Source organism: Polypterus senegalus, chromosome 4, assembly GCF_016835505.1.
Source record: "Polypterus senegalus isolate Bchr_013 chromosome 4, ASM1683550v1, whole genome shotgun sequence".
Lineage (NCBI taxonomy): Eukaryota > Metazoa > Chordata > Cladistia > Polypteriformes > Polypteridae > Polypterus > Polypterus senegalus.
The window spans coordinates 39,506,350-39,526,822 of record NC_053157.1 but is presented as its reverse complement, the minus strand read 5'-3'; the positions used below and the strand labels follow the sequence as shown (position 1 = coordinate 39,526,822).

The window sequence follows — 20,473 nt, the reverse complement described above, 5'->3', positions numbered from 1 at the left end:
GACACTGGTTAAAGTATTAAATGACCTGCAGGTTAATGCAGACAGAGACCACATTTTTGTTTTTGTTCTATTAGTCCTGAGTGTAGTATTTGACAAAACAGTATTCTTATAAATCTTATAAACCTACTTAAATCAATACATAGGTCCCCTGGGAAGTGTTTTAAATTGGTTTCAGTCTTATTTAACAAACAGCAAATTCTTTGTTAGGTGTAGAGATGGTAGTTCCGGGATCCATGATATTATATATGGTGTACCACAAGGATCTAATCTGGGCCTGCTGTTATTTACTAGGTATATGCTCTCATTAGGTCACCTTATTTTAAAACACAAGGTGAACTACCACAGCTATACAGGGGACACATAGCTTTACTTATCTATAGCACATGATGACTAATGTAAAACCATTTATGACTATATATGACATAATATTATCAAGATGGTGGCGCCCGTGCAGGCTGTGACTTACAGAGCTCCCGAGTCTGCGGTGTTTAGTGTTAATCTTTGTTCGTCTTTGTCAACTAGTATAAGAAATGAAGTTGATTTAAGTGATAGTGGTATGCAGACATACATTTACGTGTGGCAAATCCTGCTCGATTTCCAAAGAAACTGTGCCGAAATATCCAGCGAGGTGACAGAGACGCTGCGCAGCCTTTGCTTACTTCGGCAGCCTGAGAAGCTGAGCTGGCGGAAACACAAGTGCAGTAATCGGAAGCAGAAACGAAAGAAACGCGGCGGTGTTAGCACAAGGCTAAAAACTAACCCCACCAGCCCTACGATATTGTCCATTCTGCTTGCGAACGTCCAATCACTGGACAACAAGCTGGATTACATAAAGCTGCAGCAGGCCAAGCAGTGGGAAATGAGAGGCTGTTGCATCTTTATTTCCACTGAGACATGGCTCCAGGAAAACATTGCAGACTCAGCCATCCAGCTAGACGGACTGACCATCTTCCGAGCAGATGGTAAGATTCGCGGTTGGGTCGTGGGGGTGCGTGGTTTGGGTTGGACTGTGTGTTTATGTGAAGAGAGAGTGGTGTACGAATGCTGCCTCAGTCGTGCAACACTGTTCCCCACTGATAGAAGTTTTATCGGTAAGGTGCCAGCCTTTCTACCTGCCGAGGGAATACAGTTGCGTGCTGGTGGTTGCTGTCTACCTCCCGCCTAGCACAAATGCTAACCAGGCGCTAGTGGAACTCTACGAGATCATCAACAAACTGCAAACACACCCCGAGGCATTTTTAATTATTGCTGGAGACTTCAATCATGCCAACTTGAAGTCAGTTCTCCCAAAATTCTTCCAGAATGTGAACTTTGCTACTAGAGGGAGAAGCTGTCTGGACAATGTTTACACGAGCGCTCCTGAAGCATACAAAGCCCTACCCCACCCCCGCCTCAGTTACTCAGACCATATCAGCGTGTTTATGGTTCCCTGCATACAAGTCCCTGCTGAAGCGCACTAAACCAGCCCGCAAGAACATCAGAGTGTGGAAGGTCGGTGCTTTTTCAGCTCTCCAAGACTGCTCAGAATTGACTGACTGGGACATTTTCAGGGAGGCTGCTATGGATGGTGACTCCATCAATCTGGAGGAGTACACAGACTGTGTGACTGACTACATCTCCAAATGCATAGAGGATGTTACTGTTACCAAGGATATTACCACAAGAGCCAACCAAAAACCCTGGATGACGAGAGAAGTGCATAAGCTGTTCAAGATCAGAAATGCAGCCTTCAGATCTGGAGACAAGGCCACCCTCAGGGTGGCCAGAGCCAACCTGTCCTGTGCTATAAGGAGAGCTAAGTGGGCATAAGCGCAGAGGATAAACAAACACTTCAGCAGCACCAGAGACACACATCATATGTGGCAGGGCGTTAAGACAATTACAAACTACAAGCCCAACCCACACAGCTGCGATGGTGATGCCTCCCTACCGGATGAGCTGAACAACTTCTTCACACAGTTTGAGGCGCAGAACAAAGAGCCTGCAAGAAAAGCAACACTTCCCTCCACTGACCAGGTACTCTGACTCTCCATAACTGACGTGAAGAGGACTCTATCCAGAGTCAATCCACGCAAGGCTGCAGGACCTGACAACATACCTGGTCATGTGCTCAAAGAATGTGCCAGTCAACTGGCTGGTGTCCTCACAGACATCTTCAACACATCTCTGAGCCAGTCGTCAGTCCCACGATGCTTCAAGTCAACCACTATTATACCAGTGCTGATTAAGTCATCAGTGACATGTTTGAATGACTACCGACCAGTTGCACTCACGCCATTCATCATGAAGTGATTCAAAAGGTTAGTCATGTCACACATAAGGACTAATCTCCCTGAATCAATTGACCCTTTTCAGTTTGCATACCGCTCAAACATTTCAACCAAGGAAGCCATATGCTCTGCCCTTCACCTCTTCCTGACACATCTGGATAAAAAAGACACATATGTCAGGATGCTATTCAAAGACTTTAGCTCTGCCTTCAACACAATCATCCCTCAAAAGCTGGTTGTAAAACTGAGCAGGTTGGGCATGAACACCACCCTCTGCAATTGGATCTTGGACTTCTTGACAGAGAGGCCCCAGTCAGTTCGGATGGGCTGCAACACTTCTAGCAACATCACATTGAGCACTGGAGTGCCGCAGGGCTGCGTGCTTAGTTCATTGCTCTTCACCCAGCTGGCACACGACTGCACAACCACGCACAACACCAACCATATCATCAAGTTTGCGGATGATATGACGGTGCTGGGACTGATAAGCAGGGATGATGAAACAGCATACAGAGATGAGGTGGAACGGCTGTCTGCATGGTGTAAAGACCACAATCTATCCTTCAATGTCGACAAAACAAAAGAGATAATCGTAGACTTCAGAAAATCACATCCTGCCCACATTCCACTCAGCATCAACAGTTTAGATGTGGAGACTATTAGGAGTACCAAGTTCCTCGGTGTGCACATAACTGAGGAACTTACGTGGACGCATAACACCTCATCACTAATCAAGAAAGCCCAGCAGAGACTACACTTCCTGAGGCAGCTGAAATGAACAAGTCTTCCCCCTTCCATCCTCACGATGTTCTACAGAGGCACCATTGAGAGTGTCTGACCAGCCGCATCACTGGTATGGCAACTGCAACACATCCGACCCCAAGCGCCTACAAAGGATAGTGAAGACAGCAGAGAACATTATTGGGGTGCCACTTCCTTTACACCCTCATATGGACTTTTCACATTTCTGCCATCCAAGAGAAGATATTGTAGCATCAAAGCCAGATCTGCCAGGCTGCAGGATAGTTTTTACCCCCAAGCTGTCAGACTCCTTAACACCATGCTGCCCCCGGGATATTCCACACTGCCTCAACCATCTCTAAAACCAGAACATTAATACATGCAAGCCACTTCCCTGTAAACATTAGTGTGCATGTAGAAAAGAACTGAAAATCTCATACTGACCTTTAAGTATTTTGACATTCTTGATATCCTTCTGCTGTGAAACATTCTTACCCGTCATTGTTTACACATGTCTTAAACAACTATTATCATACACTGTTAATTTCTGTATTATATATATCTATTATTTATTATTTATTTGTTATATTACATATCTATTGACTATATTTATGCATCTAGATTGCAAATACCATACATTGCATCAATGTTCATATTGCTAACTATACGTCAATATTGCTGCTACTTCTTTGTCTTGTCTTTGCACAATGTTTGTCTTGATTGAGTTTTAATTTTTAATTTAAATCTTAATTTTAATTCTATTTTTAATTTACTATTTGCACTTTAAGTTGTTACCCTGTGGACCCTGAGCTTCAAAATTTTGTCTATCTGTATACTTGTATATGGTTAAGATGACGATAAAGTTCACTTTAACTTTGACCCTGATACTCTGGGCTCTCTTATCCAATGTCTTGCAAAAACAATATTATATTTCTGAATGGATGAGTAACCATTTTCTGAACAGAAATTTAACTTGTTGAGAAAAATGAAAATTATGAGGGTAGTAGAAAGAATCTTGATGCCTTAGCATTTAAAGTCAAGGTGGAAGTAAAGAATTTAGGTATATTCATGGAATCTAACCAAAGTTACACATTAACCATAGTTCTAGGACTGCATTTTTTTCATTTAAGAAACATTGAAAAGTTAGACTTCTTATAACATTGCGAGATGTTGACAAATTAAGTCACGCTTTTGTTTTTAGTTGACTAGATTAATCCACTTATAACTGACTACTTTAAAAAAACATTAATCAGTTATAATTAGTTCAGAATGAAGCAGCAAGAATCTTAATCAGAAAAAGAGATCTGAGCACATCTCACCCATTTTAGCCTTGTTTCACTGGTTACCTGCATCCTTTAGAATTGACTTTAAAATACTGCTAGTGGTGTATAAAGCCTTATACTGTATAGTCTTGCTCCTTCTGATATTCTGGGGTGCCTGTCCCCCTACATTATAAGATTTTACATTCGATCTTAATTAGTGGTCTGCTTAACCTCTTATCCGCCCACTGCCGGATATATCCGGCATCGTAGCGTTATTGCTGATGCCTTACTGCCGGAATTATCCGGCACATTTGCCTATGGTTATATGAATGCCTGGCGCGTAGTATAATTGATGGTTTGGCGTGGGTATTATTACTACATTGTATTTCGACAACTCTGTGGTTGTATTGGCCGGAAATAACCATTGTTTACTTTGTGATTCGGAAGTGAAAGTTGTGAATATGGCGAAACGTAAACTGACTTCAAATGAGGTTTTACAGGCAATTTTGGACAATAATTCTGATCACGATTTTAGCAGTTCTGAAGAAGATTTTAGCGACAATGATGATCAGCAACATATGCTGCATGATACTGTGAATGACGACTCATCGGACAATGGTGATGAGTGGGCAATGAGCCAATAAGAAAGATCCAAACCGTGACCGCTTGTTCAAGCTACGTCCTTTGATTGACCATTTATTTGAAACATTTCAGTTGCGCTACGTACCAGGCCCGTCAGTTGCAGTTGATGAAAGTTTATTGTTGTGGAAGGGCCGCTTAAAAAGGGCACGGTTTGGTATCAAGATGTTTTGCTTAGCTAATAATTCAGGTTACATTTATAGATTTCATGTATACACTGGAAAAGAGGATCCTATGAGTAGTATTTCAGCAGTGTTGCCAGACGAATGTAAGTTTGTGCAGCTTTTCTGCTTTGGCCTGTGGTACAGCAAACTCAAATACTGGGAATGAAACTATGATTGACTGAACTACTTCGATAGCTTTTGACTGTTCCGTTTTGTAGTAGACATTAAATCCAGAAGCCTGAGAAAATGTACATTTTTGTATTTTATTACGCGTTGGCCCATTTCTAGAACTTGCACAACATTTAGTGGTAAATACTGCTTGAATAAATGTAAAAAAGTAAAAACACGAAAATTGTTCAGATTTTGCCCGGCGTGGGGAATATTTAGGGAGTTGGCGGTTAAAGGGTTAATATTCCAATAGCCAAGCATACAAAAGTGGTGAGGCAGCCTCTTGCTGTTAAAAAAATCTGGAATAAAACTCTGGAATACTTTACCAATAGAGATACACCAAGCTAATACTGTAGAACATTTTTAAAAACTCCTAAAACCCAGTTTTTTTAATTTTGCCTTTTTTGTAGTTGCATTTTAGTTCTGTTCCTTATAAACTAGATATGCATAGAATATTCATATTCTTCAATTAATTTATAGTCATTATTATTCACTATTTTTCTCTGTTTTCTTTTCCAGTTCTTCTAAGGTGAAGTTCTGTACAGCCATCTCCTAATCACCTGGGCAGCTTTCTGTGATGTTTGACTGTAAATGGATGCCCCATCTTCCCAAGAGACCCACTTCATCGATTCTTAAATTTTGATGAAGCATAAAAAAAATTAAAGAGCGACTTAAGAATATTAATGTTAGGTAGAATGCCCAGTGAGGGCTAGATGGTCTTTTAGGTTTGGAACCTTGGCAGATTTCGTTTATTTCTCCAGCCTTACTAGAGTTTTTTTTTTCTTTTTTGTCATCCTTGCCATCTGACCTTATCATTTAGACACATCTTTAGAGACTTAAGAACTATATTCTGTACTATAGTGATTGTATATACAAGGAATTTACTTCTCTATTCATTTTATATATATATATATATATATATATATATATATATATATATATATATATATATATATATATATATATATATGTATATGTGTGTCTTATGTAGTTGTGAATTGTTTTTTCATTTAATTTAATAATTTTTTCATTATTATTTTTAACCAGTTTTAATTTGTTTTTCTTTAATTTTATCTATTTCCTTGACATCTTGCAAAGCACTTTGAGCTAGATGCTGTATATGAAAATGTGCTAGAGAAATAAATGTTGTTGTGATATATAAGACCAGAATCACAACCATGGCCTAAAATAGTGATTTTCAAGATTTTTATGTATAAAGGAGGATTTAAAAGTCAGTGATCCTATTTGTAATTGGACACCTCTTAAGCACCTTCCAAACTAATACATTCAAACTATCTGCTTTACTCATATCTATTGAAAATATTTGGGTTTCTTCTGGGAATACAATTCAAGATACAACAAAGGTATTATCTGTTTATTCATTTGTAAATGTACTAAATACTAGACATTGATAGTAAACCACAGAGGTAAAAGTCATTGTGGTGTTATGGGTCCACAGCTCGTTGAGCAAAAGGCCATTCATTTTAAATAGATAACCACCGCACCCGAGGCGGCTTCGTGAGGGGCGTTGTTGTAGCGAGCCGCGGGGCAGTCGTCGATGTGGGCGTTTCTCACCGTGTGCACAGGTGAGGAACTGCCCACATTCGTGATTGCTCCCGTGGCTAATGCTACAGCTGTAATGGCCCCTCACATTTTAAAAAGAAGCGCGAGTCGGTTTTGAAGGGGGTGTAAAAAAAACGATCGGGGAGAAAAAGGAAAGGAGAGGACGGAGGTTATCGGGAGCAACAGAGGAAGCAGGTCGGTGAGAGAGCCGCGAAGAGCGAAGCGGACGGGCGAGCGAATGGCGCTCGTGGGCAGCTGCGTTGAAGCTGGGTGTTAGGCCGACACCCAGACGTTTGTGTTGATGTCGCTCCCGCTGAGTGATCAGGTAGCGGGAGTGACCAGGGAAGGTGACTGGCCGCAGAGAGGCCATGGAAAGGCAGCGGAAGTCGGGAGACTTGGTGGTGGGAATCCCCAACGTGAGCGACCTGGCCGTTGTGGGAAACCAAGTTCTCCGGGACTGGGATGAGTGCCATACCGAAGCCAGGGATCGGGAGGTCTCCAGTCTCGTGCGTGTGTTTCAGGAGGGCAGCTGCAGAGAGCGTCTTGCCTGCTGTGATGCCCAAACGGGATTAGCAGGTGAGACGCTAACAAATGATGCACCAGATTTGTTGATTGGTTTTAAGACTGCTTCCGAAAAAGAAGATTTTAACCTCTCGTTTTTAAAGGATTGTTTTTTTTTTCAATGGTTTTAACCTCCACGTGTTCTTTTTATGGATTATTTATTTAATGAACATTGAAGTACTGCACTATTTATGAACACTTGTTTTGTTGGTTTTTAATAAAAGCACTGTTACACCTTCTACCTTCCCCTTGCTCAGTAATTTGCCTCCATTGACTAGCTCACTCGGCAACATTATCGACGGTGTTGGGTTCAAGTGCTTCCAATAGCAATGGGAGTGTGGAGCCAGAACCCACATCGTCACAGTCATATGGATACTCTGTCAATACAAATATTGTATAATTTTTAGATTTTATTTTATCAAGTTGCTTCAGCCACGGATGAGTCACACATAATATGGCATTCCATCATGCAAATGAGCAGTTTCAGATCCAGTGGCAGGGACACCTATAAAAATGGCAAGCCTCCAATGTCACAAACAGAGTTCCATCAAGTGTGGCAACAGCGAGCAGTCCTTTTAAGGATAACGAGCAACCTAAAAGAGTCATGTAAAGAGTAAAGAATCCATTACAGCACTTGGTGCTGGTGCTACATTGGTATCAGAAGTGGGATAACGATAAGGCCAACTGTACCTTTTTAGCAAGCTGAATGCAGCGGACTCCGCAGTGGACCTGCTTGGCTCTATTTTTAAGAGTTGCTGAAGAGTCTAAAGGCTGAGATTCAAGATCTGAAGTGCCATTTGCAGCATCAGTGCAAGGGGAAAGGCAACTGAGAGACAGCTACCTCTGCAACTCCACTAATGCCTCTCAATCTGCTAAGGTCCATTAGCCTGGGAGCATAGAAGCCACTGATATTTCTTGCTCATGGGACTGTGAAAAAGTGTAGTAGATAGAGTTGTCATTGACCTCAAGTGAGCTGTGAGAAGTAGGGCCAGTATTTAAAATGTGCAGGCAAAGTATGAAGCAGACTGCAAAGGTATTAAAGAGTAGCCATTGATAAAGAGTCTGAAAGTTGAGATCCAGTGATCATTTCAGTGAAAGAAAACAACCAAGAGACGGGTACCATCTGCAATTTAACATAAGGAGGTTCACCTGCTCACTTATAATGGAAAGGTAACCACACAGAAGTGCAGTGTTAGACACCTTTGCTGGATCACTTAACAGTGAAGTGCTCAAGACTTCTGCTAAAATGATTTTTCATACACAATTGTAGCAGAAACGAACACACCCCGCCATTTCAAAGAGTTTTATGCCATTTCAAAAAGTTGGAAGTGCTCACTGGAGATAGCAGTTTCGAAGGGAAGGCTAATATTTGGACCTATTCTTATCTACCGTATATATTTGCATATAAGTCGGGTCTTGAAACCCGAAAAATCGATCATAAAATCAGACCCCAACTTATATGCCTGTTCAAAAATACAACACTTAATTTTCTGAATTTTTTTTTTTACCTCTTCTTGCTTCCTCCAATCTTGCATCAGTTTCTCAGATACATCGAATTGTTGCAGCAGAGCAGTTACCAATTTCTTTTGCCGCTTCAACAACTTTTCATTTAATACCAGCTTCATATTTTATTTGGATCGAACGCTCCATCGTAGTTAAAGGATGCCCTTACAATAAAGGTGTATGAGAGTTTGAGATACAAAAAACACAAAACAGTGCAAACGTCGCTTCGGAATAGTTTGGGTATTACCGTGTGGGCACAATACATAGAAAAAAAGGCAGGGTGCTCCATGGTTACTCTCTCAGGTGGGTGTTAGCATATCATAATCTCTTGGACCAATAGCAAGAGTTTCCCGCTTTCGACTTATATGACCACCATTATAAAATACCAGAAATAATATGGTAAAATCAAGCCCCGACTTATCTGTGGGAGAACTTAAACATGAGTATATATGGTAATTGGTTAGCGAGAGCAAATAAATTCTAAGTCATATGTAAATGCTCCTCGCTGCTTACCCATTTTGTCTGCATCCAACACATCAGTTTCAAGAACTGTCTGTTTATTTGGTGCTTATTGTATCCAACCCCTATAATAAGGTAATCAATGTTATTCACTTCACCTGTCAGTTATTTTAATTTTGTAACTGTATAAATAACTCACTTCCATTTTAAAATACAATTAAAATGAATGTTAAAATGACATAAAAATTATTTGTCTTTACTTGGTTAGGATGTCAGGTCTGTGCCATGAAAATCAGTGTAAAAAAAAATCAAGTGAACAAGGAGCATAGTGTTCGAGTGTAAAATTACTCTCTCAAGCAAGCACAGAGTGTAAAGGGTGGGTGGGGGGGACATTTCTGATACAGCTTTGATTTTTCCACACTTAACCTTTACCTTGTAATTTATGCTGTAGTTTTTCTAAAAATATCTCGAGTGCATTCTCTTATCATTTATATTTTAGAAATACAATGTAAAGTTTTAGTCAGATGTGAAGCTAAGATGACTATGTCATTGAGTAATAAGCTGTGTATATGATAACTGTAAGCTCTATCAATGAAACATATGGAGAATTTTGTAGAAATATTCTGAATGATGGGTATGATTTTCAACAGATATCAAACCACATCAGGCCATAAAAAACCTACCTTGTAGAGGGTGGGAGATAAAAGACCAATAAAGAACAGGTAATGTACTGTAAGTTACAAGTCAAGGAAAATCTTAAAGCTATAAACCAGCAATTTTTAGATGACAGTGAGCTTTATATTTACTGTATATGTGTTCTATTTAATGATTGAATTTAAAAGCTGTGTTTTATTTAAAGACTTGCTAAGCAATTAACAACGATTTACACAGTAGTAATAGTAATAGTAGTAGAAGTATAATTGTAGTAGTACAGTGATCCCTCGCTATATCGCGCTTCGACTTTCGCGGCTTCACTACATCGTGGATTTTAAATGTAAGCATATCTAAATATATATCACGGATTTTTCGCTGGTTTGCAGATTTCTGCGGACTATGGGTCTTTTAGTGTATGGTACATGCTTCCTCAGTTTGTTTGCCCAGTTGATTTCATACAAGGGACCCTATTGGCGGATGGCTTAGAAGATACCGAATCAGAGCATGTATTACATATTAACTAAAACTCCTCAATGATATACGATATGCTTCCCGCGCGGTGCTTGATTGTTTGCTTTTCTCTGTCTCTCTCACTCTCTCTGACATTCTGTGCGCCTGACGGAGGGAGTGTGAGCAGAGGGGCTGTTTGCACGTAGGCTGTTTGTCTAGAGGATACGGACGATCCTCTAAAAAATGCCGCAGTGCTTCGGCATACTTAAAAGCACAAAAGAACGTATTGATTTTTTGATTGTTTGCTTTTCTCTCTCTCTCTCTCTGACATTCTCTGCTCCTGACACACATTCCTTTGATGAGAAGATATGTTTGCATTCTTTTAATTGTGAGAAAGAACTGTCATCTCTGTCTTGTCATGGAGCACAATTTAAACTTTTGACTAAAGGGTGTTATTTCATGTCTAGAGGGCTCTAATAATGTTAACAGTGTGGGAGAGTTTATAAGGGCTTAAAATATATAAAAATAACCGTACAAACATATGGTTTCTACTTCACGGATTTTCATCTATCGCAGGGGGTTCTGGAACGCAACCCCCACGATCGAGAAGGGATTACTGTATTGTCATGTGCAGAGTACAGTGAAATTCCAAGTAGAGTGTCCAACCAATATGTAGTAACACAGACATTTTCACAATTACTAATCAGGAGTTGCATGAATAATGAAATGATACTCAGTAGACAATCAACAATATTTTTGGCAGGGTGTACAGAAAACATAGAGCAAAATGAAAATGTACACAAATAGTATTAATATGTACACAAATAGAATTAACTAAAATGTACACAAATAGCATTAATAAGGCTGTTTCCAAATGAATGAAATTTTTACACTGCTTGTTTAACTAAAGGGGAACTAATAAAACTGCTTGTGATTTATACCTATTTTTAAGTGTGCCACTAAAACAGTGCACTGCATTCATAAAAAAAAAAATTCTTCATGATTTCAGAATAAATTCTAAACATCTCTACAGCCTCAGAACTGCGGTGGTCTCTGTTTCCACTTTACATATTTGTACAAATACAAATAATTTTGAATATGTCTACCTAATCTCTAGAAAATGTTAGCTCCTCTGTTTCAGGTAACAGTTTCCTACTAATTAATTATAGTTGAAAGAAAAATTACAAACTATGTTTGTTTTGCATTATATAATAGTATAAGCAATTGACTGCATAGCATAATTGATAAAGCTTTGAACTTTAAACCAAAAACTTGCTAATTCAAAATTTAGATTCATTGTGTGATCCTAAGTAATATAAGCAACATGCCTTTGATCTACAAAAATATATATAAACAGTTGAAAGGTATCCTGAGTTTATAATTTTTCATGTGTAAAGGTAATTAACAAACATATAATAATAATTTTAATATTCTGTTAAACAATCATTCAGCAATTCTGGGAATAGAAAATTTTAATGAAATATTATAAACATAGTCAATTAGGAAAATTCAAGTCTGGTCCTGCTTCTGTACCTACAGAGCTCTTAATGAACAACTATGACTTTGCTAAACCAGTTGTTTGATTATTTTATTTATTAGGCCAGTTTCACTCCATTTGTATATGTAATAATGCCTTTGCATGAATGCTTTGCCTTTCTTCCACATACAGGTGTATTATTTATAAAATCGTGCTACTTATAATGTGTACATACAGTAGTATCTTTAACAAAATTCTGTTATAGTGACAGAATTGTTAGTGCTGAGTTTCAGAAGACATGAAACATGAATTGAATATTGGTCCAGTAAAGACCGGTGGGATTTCACATTTTCCCTATATCTATGTGTGCTTTGCCTAGCAAATCCGTAATGATATAGATACTAAGGTTGTGTGTTAACCTTAAATTAGCCCAATATGAGACAGTGTGGGATCATAAGTGATTTGTCTCTGCAATGAACAATCCAGGGTGGCACCCATTGCTTCAGGGATATGCTCCAGCTCCTCTCCACAGGAATGAACTGATTTGGTCCAGAAAATGAATAAACCCTAAAACATTGATTTACTTTAAACAGTCTTCTTCTTCTTCTTTCGGCTGCTCCCGGTAGGGGTCACTACAGCTGGTCATCTTCTTCCATATCTTCCTGTCCTCCTCATCTTGTTCTGTTACACCCATCACCTGCATATTCTCTCTCACCACATCCATAAACCTCCTCTTAGGCCTTCCACTTTTTCTTTTACCTGGCAGCTCTATCCTTAGCATCCTTCTCCCAATATACTCAGCATCTCTCCTTTGCACATGTCCAAACCTACGCAATTTAATAATGTGAGCAGTATAGGGACCATTAATAATAGCAGGCCATAAATTGTAGTCATTAAGATATTAGATTTTTAACCAGAAGGCTGCTGGTTTTTTCTCCATCTTTGACTAATAGTGTATCACTGAGCAAGTTACTTGACCTGTCTATGCTTGAACTATTAATAATGTCTACGTAAACTATTATAATAAATACTAATCTTGCAAGTCACATTGGATATATTGGATATTTATAAGAGTTTTACAAAACTAACATCCCATGACTCATGTAACACATGCCTGTATCCAGTAAACAAATTAACCATACCCTCATGTTAAATATTAATTGAAAATAATACACCAGTATAATCTTCTTCTATGGGTTAAGCATAAGTGAATATATTGAATTAAAATCCAAATAAAAAAAAAGTTCAAAAAACAAATTAATTGACTGGCATTTGATACATACTTTTGATAATCTGAAACATAACATCTTCATGGACCAGACTTGGATTCCCCTGTTTTCCAGTTTGTGTTTTTTTTAGATATCAGTAAACTAAAACAATTTTATGTTTTTTTGGTTAAGTATGATATTGTAACTTTAATAAAATGTTTACCTGTTGCCTATTGTCTTCCCAGGACACCCCTGAAAACGAGATTTGCTCATCTCAAGAGGCATCCCTGGTTAAATAATTTTTAAATAAAAATGAATACATTTGGAAACAAAGTCATAACGTTATTTCATTGATTTCTTTTTCTTCATACAAGTACCAACTGAACACTAAATAAATGCAGAAAAAAAACACCTTATACTGATAATAAAATATATGTAAAAATCATATAAGAATTTTTATTTCAAGAAACTTTGAAAAAAATATTAATTAGCTGCAAAAACACATAAAAATAATAACCAGGCAGTGCATATTCCATTGCAGATTAATTTAGTGCAAAGGGCAAATGTAACCAACTGAAAAAGACGACAAAGGGCAGAAGCTTTTATAGCTCTAGTTTCATGCAATATTGCACAAAAACATTTGTATCAAAAACAGAAACAATGCTGGTTTATGCAGGAAGTTTTAAATGGTTTCTAAATATTTAAATTTCACACATTTGTTTGCTCACAAATGAATACCTACAGAGCCAACAAACAATGAAATATTCATGTTACGCAAACATCAATCAAACAAATGTGTTAACGAAGATGTACTTTAGCTATACTTTGATCACTGGCTTATAGTAATGGACATATACACAGACAATGAATTATGGAACAGTTCATATGCAGGAATTGTGTTCGCAGTGCTATTTAGCACTCATTCTTGAGTAATGAAAAGTCAAAACTGTGTTATCATACCCAAGATTATTTTTCTACTCTTTGTAGACAAATAATAGGACTGCAATAATTGTTTATCATTATTTAAAGATGTTATAATAGTTATAATAAATGTATGTCCATTGTTTAATATTACATAACAGTCTAAACTGAAGTAATATTACATTATTTTGAATTAGGGGCATCCAAAAAAGAATATATTGTACTTCTAAAGGTAAATAATCTTTCCTCTATCAACTCTGGTTTTGCAGTTTGAGAAGCCATAGTATCCTGCAGTCCAGAAAAAAATATGTGATGTGGGAGATCATTTGTAGCTTCAGTAATTGGGTTCTTTAAAGGCAGACTAGTCCAAACATAAAGTATATGTATGTAAATGAGATTTAAATACATATTCTATGTAAATAATGATTTTTTCCCCACATGGCCTATTATTATTTACTCTATTTTCTGTTATTTTATCTTGTAATGGGCATGACCAAGTACATTGTTTAGTGTAGAATAAAGTTTATCATTTTTGTCTTGTCACCTTACATTTTGTCACATGCTCACCTAAGTAATAAAAAAAACACCTGTACTGACAAGAACAAACAAAGGGTGAAGTAAAATGAAAAATGTATTGATGTAGAAACAACAGACAACCTCATTAAACAAATGAATTTAAACTGAAATACTATCTAAGGATTTCTTTCAAATCCTTAATATGACAAATGTCTGAATACAATATTAACTGTGTGCATATATATATATATATATATATAAATATATATATAGAGAGAGAAAAGGCTATGAAATAACACTTCAGAATAGGAACTAATTACAGTGCATCTATAAGTCACCCACTGATACATAACAAGACCTTAACTAAGTTTTTATTTGATTTTATTAGGACATTAAAAGCATCAATAAAGTGCTTATGCATCTCTTTCTGCCTTGTATCTAACAATTCTAGTAACCACCGGAATGTGGGCTGCAAAATAGACCATTATTATCCATGTATTTTCCAACAATATTACTTTTTATCCACCTTATAGATTCAAATCTTCATTTAGATTTATAAAGTCCAAATTCATGCATTTTAAGTAAGAGCAAGCCATTACTTTTGAATGAAGACTATAAAAGCAACAAATATATATCCAGTAACACCGTAAGTAAAATTTACATCTATGTTTATAACCTGCATGCTTTTAACTATTATCAATAAGGATACCTGAGCCTGCAAGTGAGTGTTAGGGTTGCAAAGTGGTACTAGAGTAACCAACAAGGCCTTTTTCTAAACTATCTTTGCTTTAGAATGGTTTTCATTCGCATAAGAGGGTCTCAACAGCCCATATTATTCTGCAAGGACAGTGACTCATTAATTATTTTTAGTACAGCCTAATAAAGTCTTTGTATTGGAACATAATTTTATTATCTATAGCTGACTCTTATTGCAGAAAAAGACAAATAACCATTTTACTGGTATCTTATTACAGCAAACCAATCAGAGCCTTTAACATAGTAGTACGTGACTAATAGATGCACTGCTGTAGGTAGTAAATATTCTAAAGTGTTACCAAATGATGTGGGGAGAAACATAACATGAATGTAGGTTTGATCTAATCATAGCTGCAGAAAGTCTGGAACAGTATCTGTTCTGAAAGTTGAAGTATTCACAATACATGATGAGAATCTATATTTTGGTCAATCTGTATTTCCAAAACTACTTGCCAAATTTGGCCAAGAAAAAGCTTTTAATAAGTATTTGTACTTAAAAGCTTTTTCCTGCATATTGAAAAAACCAACAGGAAGGAAAAAATTAAAAATGCATCAGTGTCATGGGGTGTGTGTCATATTATCTTATGGAAACGAGATAGAGCTTCAAAATGGTGTGACTATATACAGGTTATATCTGCTTACCTTAGGTAGTAACTTAACAACACCAATAAAGAGGAGTGAACAGAAAGGTTGGCATATCAATGGACCCTTGTGCAATTAATATATTAATGACATCCATAAGTGTTTGCAGGGTGAGCACTTGAAGCACATGGAGAATAAAGTACTTAGGGTTAGACAGACTTAATTACCCCTGAGGATAATTTAGCTTGTAGCAGAAATGTACAAACATAAAACATTATTCCACAGATACATTACAATAAACTACACACAAACAGGATTCCTAAAGTTATGAATATTGAGTTCTAAAAGTACACTGTAATAGTAATAGTAATTTAGAGTTTATCAATGTCTCTTTAATCACTAGGCTTTAAAAAGCATAATGTCACTGGAAATAAAACAGCTTTTGCATGTACAGCTCTTCAGACTAGGGGATCATAAGCTGTTGCATAACCTAATCACAAAATTGGAAGCTCTGGAAGCATTAAAATGCATGGAAATAACTGATTGGTAACTGAACGGAGTTGACATTTTTATTAACCTGCTTTTTCATTTTTGGATATATAGAAATTTATTTCCCCAGGGGAAATTTTGCTTTTTACAGAAGCTCTTTAAATTAATAAATACATAAATAAGTAGATATGTAAGTACAAAAATAAACAAATAAATACATAAATATACACAAACATTTTTTGTCTAAACCCCACACCAGAATGGCTATAAGGCAAGAAAATTAAAAAGAAAGAAAACATCTGACTTGGCTGTTAGAGTCACAGTGAGGCATTATGCAGACATATTGCTGTTGGTATAAAGGAGTCTCAATCGAGTTTCTTGACCTGACCCACTTATGCTGAATGATTTGTTGGCTGAAAGTCCTCAGTGTTAGTGTGTCAGAGAGAAGATGTGCAGCATTGATCATAATGGCCCTCAGTTTTGTTTTAACTCCCTCTTTTGCTACTACCTCCATGGGATCAGAATGCATCCTATAACTGAGCCTACTTATTTAATTAGCTTCTGCAGGTTAATTCTGTAATCTTAGTCCAAAATTTTGCAGTTTTTTTAAACTAAGATTCCCAAACCTAAATATATTTTAAAAAACACAGTAATGTATTCAATCAAAGATTTAAAAAGTAGTGTTTTTATAGTTTCGTTTTTTCAACTTACTGAAAAGGACTGACATTTCTGCCCATTCTTAATGACTTGTTTGACAAAACAACAATAACCACCACTTATTCAAAAAAAGCAAATTACCTCCAAAATTGTAGTAGTACAGTGATTCCTCGCTATATCGCTTCGACTTTCGCGGCTTCACTCCATCGCGGATTTTAAATGTAAGCATATCTAAATATATATCACAAATTTTTCGCTGATTCATGGATTTCTGCGGACAATGGATCTTTTAATTTATGGTACATGCTTCCTCAGTTTGTTTGCCCAGTTGATTTCATACAAGGGACGCTATTGGCGGATGGCTTAGAAGCTACCCAATCAGAGCATGTATTACATATTAAATAAAACTCCTCAATGATATACGATGTGCTTTCTGCGCAGTGTTTGATTGTTTGCTTTTTTCTGTCTCTCTCACTTTCTCTGCCTGACAGAGGGGGTGTGAGCAGAGGGGCTGTTTGCCTAGAGGATATGGACGCTCCTCTACAAAATGCCGCTTTATCGCGGTGCTTCGGCATACTTAAAAGCACAAAAGCACGTATTGATTTTTTGATTGTTTGCTTTACTCTTGCGCTCTCTCTCTCGCTCTCTCTCTCTGACATTCTCTGCCCCTGACGTTTACTTCTTTGAAGAGGAAGATATGTTTGTATTCTTTTAATTGTGAGAAAGAAATGTCATCTCTGTCTTGTCATGGAGCACAGTTTAAACTTTTGACCAATGGGTGTTATTTCATGTCTAGGGGGCTTTAATAATGTTAACAGTGTGGGAGAGTTTATAAGGGCTTAAAATATATAAAAATAACCATACAAACATATGGTTTCTACTTCGCGGATTTTCATCTATCGCGGGGTTTCGGAACGCAACCCCCGCGATCGAGGAGGGATTACTGTACTATAAAGAAAATTGAAAAGATGTGCTTCGTACCAACTATTAAAGCAAAACACAAGAAAATTCTGAGCAGTACATGAATTATATTAACAATTATATTGTGACGTGTCTTGCCACTGCATGGGCTGTAGGGAGTGGAAGTAGTGTTGTGGTGGACTCTTGGGGGAACACTTTTTGTAAGGGCTTGGGGCACCTCACTAGAGAGACAGCTGAGTGACAGAGATCAGGGTTAATTAACGGTGTGTGGAGAAAAGGGGAGGGTGTGGTCAAAAGTGGTAGTTGTTGCTGGAGTAAAAGGAAGACAGCATCATGTGGAGAAGGGAGTGGACAGTTAAAGAGTAGGCAAGAGGTAGATAGGATGAAAATGGGTTATTTTTGTTATTTTGGAGGTGTCCCTGTGACCCAGACAACGGGCGGTGGTAGGGGACCGTTTATATCGCAGCATATCCAATAAAAAGCCAGTCGGCATTTGGAAGACTCCTCCGGACAAGTGGCTCCTGAGTATGTTTTATTCGACAGGACATCACAATATAAACCAACAAATAAACAGGCAACCATATTAGAGAACAATTCAATGTGCTTAATTATAAACAGTAGTAAATAGAAGAATTCCATCTCATTGTAGTAGTTTATCCAAAGGTGCTCAATCCTGGGCAAGTAGAGCACAGGTGGGCAGATTTAGTCCTGGAGGGCCGCAGTGGTTGCAGGTGTTTGTTCCAACCCAGTTGCTTAATTAAAAACCAATCCTTGTCAATTATTTAATTTCTTGGCTTGTTAGTGCTGTAACTCTGCTATGTCAGGTCATTCTCATATCCTAGATTTTTTTTTCCATTCTAAGGATATCATCCAAATGATTTGAAGTCTAAAACAGACACGTTATTCTCAGTGCTTCACTTTAGTCTCTTCACTCTCCTTCCAAGTATTTAGTTAAACCAAATAGTGCATGATAAATACACACAGATGTAAATGGAATCAAGCTAAATGGAGAAATGCTGCTCTCTTTTGTCATTTTACTGCTAATAAGGAGCAATTAAAAACCAAGACTACAACTGTTTAAGACTAAAATAAGTAATAAGGGTTCAAAATCCTAACAAACGAGACAAATAAAAAGTGTTACTTGAGTAATAAGTGCTTCTTATTAAGCAACTGGATTGAAACGAAAACGTGCAGCCACTGTGGCCCTCCAGGACTAAATCTGCCCACCCCTGAAGTAGAGGATAGCCAATCAAAAAACCACTAAATGCTTCTGTATTCCGCACTGAATACTGATGCTGTTGTTCAGAGCACATCTTGTTTGGTCTTTGGCTAGTCCTGTATGTTTTGTATGTTACCTGAGGTGTTTATACTGTCTATTGTTTTATGACACTGATCCATATTCTATTCTCCATAAGAAACAATAACTCTGCTTTGCCCTGAAGAAGGGACTATATAGTCCCAAAATGCATAGGCTGTTTTACTTGGTAGTTGTCTTCTTCCCAAAACACATGTTACACCTTAAGCTTTTCTTGGCCTTGTGAGAGACAATCCCCTACTCTCTCAGGATCAAGCGTATCTGGATAAACGTCTATAATGAGATGGACTTCTGCTATTTACCTCTGATTCTTTTCCTGAAAATTAAAACAAGGCTGAACTGTTTGTAGTTTAAGTATGTTAAACTGTTCTCTAATTTGAAACCTGTTTATTTGTTGATGTATATAATTTTGTGACTTCTTGACATTTCCTTGTTTTTTGCTTTAATATATAGTATTAAGCTAATCTCTTTTTTCTCTATGATTTATTTTATATTCAGGTCAAAAATCATTTTTTATCAGTGTTTGTCACTGAATATATGTAGATGGCCACCATTTCAAGAGAAAATCTAAATGAGCAAAAATAATTTGGTTTAAATATTAAAACAGGACATTTACATTATGACTGCTGGAAATGAAGCAATTATTTAGTTTTATATAAAAAATACACTTATGCAGAACATCCTGTGAAAGCAGAAGACATAGAAAAGGCTTAGTTTTTAGTCAACAAGCTAATAAATTTAAGAGAATTTCTGTAGCTACTGCAGCATCTCCTGCTAGCACAGTAATGAATTTAATTCTCTTTTAACTAAATATTATTTTCATAGCTCAGGTCATAAACAGAATCGTGAGGTTGTACTAGAGCCTTAAATTAAGCCCTTACTGTTCTTTAGCATGCCAAGCATGAAAAAGCATAGTTAATTGAGTAGTTTCAGATGAAACACATATCATCTTAACAAACATGTTTATAAATTCGATTAAAACGAGTTATATACTGTAAGTGTTTATTTTTTTCTTTTGTGTTATTGATTTGCCATTTCAAAAGCTGAAAAAAGAAAGATGTATATGTAACTGTTTACACATAAAGTGAGAATTCTCCCAGATGAATACACTGTACATTCATATAATTCCAAATAGTCACTGATCTGAAGTTACTGTTCTTTATTCCTACATGAGGGATTTGCTCTTTTATTCTCAAA

At 37.2% G+C, this 20,473-nt stretch overlaps 1 protein-coding gene across 2 annotated transcripts in view; it reads right to left on the bottom strand.

Annotated features, from left to right (window-relative positions):
• Positions 1 to 20,473, bottom strand: part of LOC120527272 (potassium/sodium hyperpolarization-activated cyclic nucleotide-gated channel 1) — a 346,712-nt gene that overhangs the window by 36,504 nt on the left and 289,735 nt on the right. The window contains exon 8 of one of the 2 annotated variants that reach the window (XM_039750500.1): positions 13,343 to 13,406. The exons of the other annotated variant lie outside the window; for it this stretch is intronic. Coding sequence (XP_039606434.1) covers positions 13,343 to 13,406 — 64 coding nt within the window. The remainder of the gene's footprint in view (positions 1 to 13,342; positions 13,407 to 20,473) is intronic. 2 annotated transcript variants of the gene reach the window in all.